Source organism: Chiloscyllium plagiosum, unplaced genomic scaffold, assembly GCF_037043375.1.
Source record: "Chiloscyllium plagiosum isolate Xiang-an unplaced genomic scaffold, Cpla_swu_hap1 HiC_scaffold_211, whole genome shotgun sequence".
Classification (NCBI taxonomy): domain Eukaryota; kingdom Metazoa; phylum Chordata; class Chondrichthyes; order Orectolobiformes; family Hemiscylliidae; genus Chiloscyllium; species Chiloscyllium plagiosum.
Window position 1 is genome coordinate 162,501 of NW_028270350.1, and position 8,612 is coordinate 171,112.

The window sequence follows — 8,612 nt, forward strand, 5'->3', positions numbered from 1 at the left end:
TTGGACTGAGGGCTTGGACTGGGGGCTTGGACTGAGGGCTTGGACTGGGGGCCTGGACTGGGGGCCTGGACTGGGGGCTGAACTGGAGGCCTGGACTGGGGGCCTGGACTGGGGGCCTGGACTGGGGGCCTGGACTGGGGGCTGAACTGGAGGCCTGGACTGGGGGCTTGGACTGGGGGCCTGGACTGGGGCCTGGACTGGGGGCTGAACTGGAGGCCTGGACTGGGGGCTTGGACTGGGGGCCTGGACTGGGGCCTGGACTGGAGGCCTGGACTGGGGGCTTGGACTGGGGGCCTGGACTGGGGCCTGGACTGGAGGCCTGGACTGGGGGCTTGGACTGGAGGCCTGGACTGGGGGCCTGGACTGGGGGCCTGGACTGGGGGCCTGGACTGGGGCCTGGACTGGAGGCCTGGACTGGGGGCTGGACTGGAGGCCTGGACTGGGGGCTGGACTGAGGGCCCTGGACTGGGGGCTTGGACTGGGGGCCTGGACTGGGGCCTGGACTGGAGGCCTGAATCGTGTAAAACCTCACATAGCACCAGGTAATCATACAGCAGTGTTCTCACTACCCGCTCCCTCATCAGGTTCACCACCCTCACTACCCACTCCTTCACCACGCTCTCCCTCACTGCCCACATTCTCACTACCCTGTCCCTCACTACCCACTCCTTCACCACCCTCTCCCTCACTGCCCACTCACTCACTACCCTGTCCCTCACTGCCCACTCCTTTTCTCAGTAACGCCTCCTTCCTTCAGTTGTCCCCTCTCACTACACCCTTGGCTCCCTCCCATTTCAAGGTCAATATCCTCTTCGGAGAGGACGGAACCGAAGCCAGTGTTCAATTCTTCTGCTTTTCCCTCGTTACATAAGCCCCTCCCCCCACCTTTCCGGACGGCATGTTTGTCCTCGGTCGTCTTTTCCTGTTGGCAGAAGCTCTTACAGTCCGTTTGGATGTTGCTTGCGATAGTCCGCTGCAGCCCCTGTTCTCACCCAGCCCCTGGATCAAACCCTTTTGCCAAGCGCTCCCGATCCTCAGGGTGGCTGCTCGCCACCGCTACTTTACGCGGTTGTAAGACTGACAGCGGTGTTGGGGGGGGGGGGGGGGGGGGTGGAGACGGGAACGGCAGTCGCGTTTGCGGAGTCGGTCCGTTTGCGAACGATCGGCGGTGCCTGTCTCTCGCAGATGTACATCCAGACGACGACACTGACGGTGTCCATGAGTCTAAGCGCCTTCGTTTGCCTGGGGATGCTCTACCTGCCCAAGGTCTACGTCATCGTCTTCCACCCGGAGCAGAACGTCCAGCGCCGCAAACGCAGCTTCAAGGCCGCGGCCACCATGGCGAGCGTCGCCTCCCGCCTGTCCCAGCGCTCGCACAACGGCGACGCCGCCAAAGATGGGAAGACATGAACCCGACGGCGTGGGGAGCAGGGAGAGAGCCAGCCGCCGTCCAACTCGGGCATCTGGCATTCTCCACCTGGTGTCCCTTGCCCCTTGCCCCTTGACCTCCTCGCTCGTGCCCAAATGGATTGCCTCCTCCACCACCATCACACCCCCAATTCACACAATCATCGCCCCCTTGACGTTCAATGGCGTTACCATCACTGAATCCCCCTCCCCCCACTATCAACATCCTGGGGGTTACCGTCTTCAACAAGAGAGAGAGAATCTAACCATTGCCCCCTTGATGTTCAATGGCGTTACCATCACTGAATCCCCCTCCCCCCACTATCAACATCCTGGGGGTTACCGTCCCCAACAAGAGAGAATCTAACCATCGCCCCCTTGACGTTCAATGGCGTTCCCATCACTGAATCCCCCTCCCCCCACTATCAACATCCTGGGGGTTACCGTCTCCAACAAGAGAGAGAGAATCTAACCATCGCCCCCTTGACGTTCAATGGTGTTACCATCACTGAATCCCCCCACTATCAACATCCTGGGGGTTACCGTCTCCAACAAGAGAGAGAGAATCTAACCATCGCCCCCTTGATGTTCAATGGTGTTACCGTCACTGAATCCCCTCCCCCCACTATCAACATCCTGGGGGTTACCGTCTCCAACAAGAGAGAGAGAATCTAACCATCGCCCCCTTGACGTTCAATGGTGTTACCATCACTGAATCCCCCCACTATCAACATCCTGGGGGTTACCGTCTCCAACAAGAGAGAGAATCTAACCATCGCCCCCTTGACGTTCAATGGCGTTACCATCACTGAATCCCCCTCCCCCCACTATAACATCCTGGGGGTTACCGTCTCCAACCAGAGAGAGAGAATCTAACCATCGCCCCCTTGACGTTCAATGGCGTTACCATCACTGAATCCCCCTCCCCCCACTATCAACATCCTGGGGGTTACCGTCTCCAACAAGAGAGAGAGAATCTAACCATCGCCCCCTTGACGTTCAATGGCGTTACCATCACTGAATCCCCCTCCCCCCACTATCAACATCCTGGGGGTTACCGTCCCCAACAAGAGAGAATCTAACCATCGCCCCCTTGACGTTCAATGTCGTTACCATCACTGAATCCCCCTCCCCCCACTATCAACATCCTGGGGGTTACCGTCTCCAACAAGAGAGAGAGAATCTAACCATCGCCCCCTTGACGTTCAATGGCGTTACCATCACTGAATCCCCCTCCCCCCACTATAACATCCTGGGGGGAATGCCACCCCTGCAAGTTCCCCTCGCTCCCCCCACCCCCCCCCAAAAACACACTCCATTCTGACTGGGAATGGAATCAGCCGTTCCTTCAGCGCAGCCGGGGTCAGAATCCTGGAACGCCATCCGAAAGGGGGGGAACGTTGTGAGGTGTATCCCACACGGGGAAGACAGAGGGGAATGCAGCTCAAACCCCACCGAATCCAGGGGTGGGGCAATTAAGGACAGTGGAGAATTATTGGGCCAGGCTAGTGAAAGCGGGAAACAGGGAGAGAGGGAGAGACACACAGGGAGGGAATGATCGATTCAGAGATACACACAGGAAATGAGAGAGAGAGCAACGAAGCAACTGCAGGCAGTGAGGGAGACACAGAGAGAGAGAGTTGAATGGGAGACACACGAACATACAGAGACAGATACAGAGAGATAGTGACAGAAAGATAAAGAGAGAGATGGAGACACTGAGAGATGGTGAGAGAGAGATGGAGACCCAGATAGTGACAGAGAGATATAGAGAGAGATGGTGTGTGTGTGAAAGAGAGATGGAGACCCAGATAGTGACAGAGAGATACAGAGAGAGATGGTGTGAGAGAGAAATACAGAGAGAGATGGTGTGAGAGAGAGATACAGAGAGAGATGGTGTGAGAGAGAGAGAGATGGAAACCCACATAGTGACAGAGAGATACATAGAGAGATGGGGACACAGATAGTTACAGAGAGATATAGAGAGAGATGGTGTGTGAGAGAGAGATGGAAACCCACATAGTGACAGAGAGATACACAGAGAGATGGTGTGAGAGAGAGAGGTGGAGACACAGATAGTGACAGAGAGATATAGAGAGAGATGGTGTGAGAGAGAGAGGTGGAGACACAGATAGTGACAGAGACATACAGAGAGAGATGGGCACACAGAGATAGTGAGAGAGAGATGGAGACACAGTGAGAGAGATTGAGTCAGAGAGAGTGAGAGAGAGACACACACACATAATGAAAGATAGAGACAGAGAGAGCGAAATAGTGACAGTGGGATGGAGAGACACATACAAGGGAAGGTGGGGTCACAGCTGGGCTGGCAGGTGGATGTGCCTGAATGGGAACGCAGGGTGGGGATGGGGGGAACGGGAACGCGGAGCTGAATTCTGCTCGCCGACTACCGACCCTCCCCCCGGAGGCTGAAGCGCCGATGGGATCCCAAACTGACGGTGGGGAAATGAGCACGTCACTCACACATTACCCAGGGAGGCACTGATCTAATTTACAGCAGGCCTGTCTGGGCAGATTACCATCGCCTCTTCCTCTCTCTCTCTCACATCAGGGAGCCAGAGCCTCAAACATCCCTCCTTCGTCCCTCCTGTGCGGTCAGCCTTTATTTCACCTGCTGTTTCTCCCCCTGTCTTCCTCTCTCTGCATCCCTTTCTCTCCCTGTTTTCTCAACATCTGACTTATTTCCTCTTCCTCATGCATCCTCTCATTGCCTCTCTCCCCCTCCCTCTCAATCGCTCTCCTGAACTGCCCCAGCACTGCAGGTCAAAGACACCTCTCTCTCATTCCCCGAAACGTCGACTTTTCCCAGCGTCATGGACTCCGACTCGGATCTGCAGTCCTCCCTTCTCCCCCCCACCCTCTCTCCGAAGCAGAGAGAGAGCACGTTCAGGTTGGTGGGTGGGCGGGATGAAGAAGGGCGGGAGGGGAGTGCTGGGAAATTGGGAGCTCCAGGATCAGCGCAGAGCCCGAGGGGAAAGTGGAACGCCACCTCCGGTGCCCGTTTCCCTCAGTACGATCCCACAGCTTGGCGTCTGCTTGCCCACAGCAATGGCCACCCCCAGTGAGGTGGGCATGGGGGGGGGGGGGGGGGGAGAGCAGTGAGGGCGTCCGCCATTTTGAACGCGGTTTTCCAGTCACCTCTTGGATTCTCTCCTCCTTGTTGGAACGGGACGGGGCCGTTCGCGTGTACTAGCCCTCTGAGGTCACTGCTGCTTTGCCCTTGCCCCCACCCCACAGTTGCTCTGTTGTTTCTTGGGCTAATTTCTAGCCCCACCTCCCCCCCTCAACGTAGAAAGTTCCTCCAATGATCTGCTTCTGCCGCCAAATCGCACCAACTCTGACATCTCTCTCTCTCTCCGTGGTCCCCATTCCCTGGCATCTCCTGGGTAAACCTCCACTTCCCATGCATTCCAGGGCCCAGAACTGAACCCGTCGGGACCACTCCGATCGCCCAGTTGGCTCACGGGGGCTGCGTTATGCCGCCACCCCCCACCACCGAGAGATAACCACATCTGCCCCTTCCCTCAACCCCCCCCCCCCCCCCCAACCACCGCCTCGATGGCTGAATGCCTACCCCCACCCCAGACTGGTAGCCCCGCAGGAATCGCCCAGGCTTCGGCCTAGTGACTAGGCCTTGGTTGTGAGGCTGATGCCGCCTTGGGGGTGGGTGGGTGCTGCTCAGCAGGACGGCTAAGGAGGGAATCGATGTCGACAAAGGCAAAACGGCTGGGAGATCTCCAGCCCGCATTAGTCTGGGCCCAAGCTGAATTGGTCAATGGCGATTGGGCGGCCATTTTGAATATCGTCACGAGCACTACACAGATATATAAGCAATTTAATGAATGTAAAAGCATAGAGAATACTATATAAATATATATAATGTATAGAGTGCATCAATAAAGTGTTTATCCAGTTCAGAAATGGAACAGGCTGAGTTGCAGTGAACAACTATGTGATGTTAGTGACACAGAGGTACACAGACACATCTCACTGAAGCCCCATCATTCCCTCCTTCAGCTGTGGGACTGTCAGGGGAATCAGACAGAGCAATGGCAATGCAACCTGAGAAAGATAATCTCACTTCGCAGGCTGGGGGTCAGTGCTGAGGGAGTGGGTGCTGTGGGAGGGTCAGTGCTGAGGGAGCAGGTGCTGTGGGAGGGTCAGTGCTGAGGGAGTGGGTGCTGTGGGAGGGTCAGTGCTGAGGGAGTGGGGGCTGTGGGAGGGTCAGTGCTGAGGGAGCGGGTGCTGTGGGAGGGTCAGTGCTGAGGGAGTGGGTGCTGTGGGAGGGTCATCGCTGAGGGAGCGGGTGCTGTAGGAGGGTCAGTGCTGAGGGAGTGGGTGCTGTGGGAGGGTCAGTGCTGAGGGAGCGGGTGCTGTGGGAGGGTCAGTGCTGAGGGAGTGGGTGCTGTGGGAGGGTCAGTGCTGAGGGAACGGGTGCTGTGGGAGGGTCAGTGCTGAGGGAGTGGGTGCTGTGGGAGGGTCAGTGCTGAGGGAACGGGTGCTGTGGGAGGGTCAGTGCTGAGGGAGTGGGTGCTGTGGGAGGGTCAGTGCTGAGGGAGTGGGTGCTGTGGGAGGGTCAGTGCTGTGGGAGGGTCAGTGCTGAGGGAGCGGGCGCTGTGGGAGGGTCAGTGCTGAGGGAGGGTCAGTGCTGAGGGAGTGGGTGCTGTGGGAGGGTCAGTGCTGAGGGAGTGAGTGCTGTGGGAGGGTCAGTGCTGAGGGAGCGGGCGCTGTGGGAGGGTCAGTGCTGAGGGAGGGTCAGTGCTGAGGGAGTGGGTGCTGTGGGAGGGTCAGTGCTGAGGGAGTGGGTGCTGTGGGAGGGTCAGTGCTGTGGGAGGGTCAGTGCTGAGGGAGCGGGCGCTGTGGGAGGGTCAGTGCTGAGGGAGGGTCAGTGCTGAGGGAGTGGGTGCTGTGGGAGGGTCAGTGCTGAGGGAGTGGGTGCTGTGGGAGGGTCAGTACTGTGGGAGGGTCAGTGCTGAGGGAGTGGGCGCTGTGGGAGGGTCAGTGCTGAGGGAGGGTCAGTGCTGAGGGAGTGGGTGCTGTGGGAACGGGTGCTGTGGGAGGGTCAGTGCTGAGGGAGTGGGTGCGGTGGGAGGGTCAGTGCTGAGGGAGTGGGTGCTGTGGGAGGGTCAGTGCTGAGGGAGTGGGTGCGGTGGGAGGGTCAGTGCTGAGGGAGGGTCAGTGCTGAGGGAGTGGGTGCTGTGGGAACGGGTGCTGTGGGAGGGTCAGTGCAGAGGGAGTGGGTGCGGTGGGAGGGTCAGTGCTGAGGGAGTGGGTGCTGTGGGAGGGTCAGTGCTGAGGGAGTGGGTGCTGTGGGAGGGTCAGTGCTGAGGGAGTGGGCGCTGTGGGAGGGTCAGTGCTGAGGGAGGGTCAGTGCTGAGGGAGCGGATGCTGTGGGAGGGTCAGTGCTGAGGGAGGGTCAGTGCTGAGGGAGTGGGCGCTGTGGGAGGGTCAGTGCTGAGGGAGCGGGCGCTGTGGGAGGGTCAGTGCTGAGGGAGTGGGTGCTGTGGGAGGGTCAGTGCTGAGGGAGCGGGTGCTGTGGGAGGGTCAGTGCTGAGGGAGCGGGTGCTGTGGGAGGGTCAGTGCTGAGGGAACGGGTGCTGTGGGAGGGTCAGTGCTGAGGGAGCGGGTGCTGTGGGAGGGTCAGTGCTGAGGGAGTGGGCGCTGTGGGAGGGTCAGTGCTGAGGGAACGGGTGCTGTGGGAGGGTCAGTGCTGAGGGAGGGTCAGTGCTGTGGGAGGGTCAGTGCTGAGGGAACGGGTGCTGTGGGAGGGTCAGTGCTGAGGGAGCGGGCGCTGTGGGAGGGTCAGTGCTGAGGGAGCGGGCGCTGTGGGAGGGTCAGTGCTGAGGGAGCGGGCGCTGTGGGAGGGTCAGTGCTGAGGGAGCGGGCGCTGTGGGAGGGTCAGTGCTGAGGGAGTGGGTGCTGTGGGAGGGTCAGTGCTGAGGGAGCGGGCGCTGTGGGAGGGACAGTGCTGAGGGAGTGGGTGCTGTGGGAGGGTCAGTGCTGAGGGAGCGGGCGCTGTGGGGGGGTCAGTGCTGAGGGAGCGGGTGCTGTGGGAGGGTCAGTGCTGAGGGAGCGGGTGCTGTGGGAGGGTCAGTGCTGAGGGAGCGGGTGCTGTGGGAGGGTCAGTGCTGAGGGAGCGGGTGCTGTGGGAGGGTCAGTGCTGAGGGAGCGGGTGCTGTGGGAGGGTCAGGGTGAGGGAGTGGGTGCTGAGAGAGGGTCAGTGCTGAGGGAGCGGGCGCTGTGGGGGGTCAGTGCTGAGGGAGTGGGCGCTGTGGGAGGGTCAGTGCTGAGGGAGGGTCAGTGCTGAGGGAGTGGGCGCTGTGGGAGGGTCAGTGCTGAGGGAGGGTCAGTGCTGAGGGAGTGGGCGCTGTGGGAGGGTCAGTGCTGAGGGAGGGTCAGTGCTGAGGGAGTGGGTGCTGTGGGAACGGGTGCTGTGGGAGGGTCAGTGCTGAGGGAGTGGGTGCGGTGGGAGGGTCAGTGCTGAGGGAGGGTCAGTGCTGAGGGAGTGGGTGCTGTGGGAACGGGTGCTGTGGGAGGGTCAGTGCTGAGGGAGTGGGTGCGGTGGGAGGGTCAGTGCTGAGGGAGTGGGTGCTGTGGGAGGGTCAGTGCTGAGGGAGTGGGTGCTGTGGGAGGGTCAGTGCTGAGGGAGTGGGCGCTGTGGGAGGGTCAGTGCTGAGGGAGGGTCAGTGCTGAGGGAGCGGATGCTGTGGGAGGGTCAGTGCTGAGGGAGGGTCAGTGCTGAGGGAGTGGGCGCTGTGGGAGGGTCAGTGCTGAGGGAGCGGGCGCTGTGGGAGGGTCAGTGCTGAGGGAGGGTCAGTGCTGAGGGAGCGGATGCTGTGGGAGGGTCAGTGCTGAGGGAGGGTCAGTGCTGAGGGAGTGGGCGCTGTGGGAGGGTCAGTGCTGAGGGAGCGGGCGCTGTGGGAGGGTCAGTGCTGAGGGAGTGGGTGCTGTGGGAGGGTCAGTGCTGAGGGAGCGGGTGCTGTGGGAGGGTCAGTGCTGAGGGAGCGGGTGCTGAGGGAGCGGGTGCTGTGGGAGGGTCAGTGCTGAGGGAGCGGGTGCTGTGGGAGGGTCAGTGCTGAGGGAGCGGGTGCTGTGGGAGGGTCAGTGCTGAGGGAGCGGGTGCTGTGGGAGGGTCAGTGCTGAGGGAGCGGGTGCTGTGGGAGGGTCAGTGCTGAGGGAACGGG

At 60.5% G+C, this 8,612-nt stretch overlaps 1 protein-coding gene across 1 annotated transcript in view; it reads left to right on the plus strand.

Moving 5' to 3' along the window:
* Nucleotides 1-2,123, plus strand: part of LOC122545074 (metabotropic glutamate receptor 6-like) — a 161,089-nt gene extending 158,966 nt beyond the window's left edge. Inside the window, exon 10 of the mRNA XM_087985748.1 lies at nucleotides 1,186-2,123. Coding sequence (XP_087841874.1) covers nucleotides 1,186-1,410 — 225 coding nt within the window. The 3' untranslated portion in view covers nucleotides 1,411-2,123. The remainder of the gene's footprint in view (nucleotides 1-1,185) is intronic.
* Nucleotides 2,124-8,612: the final 6,489 nt, after the last annotated feature.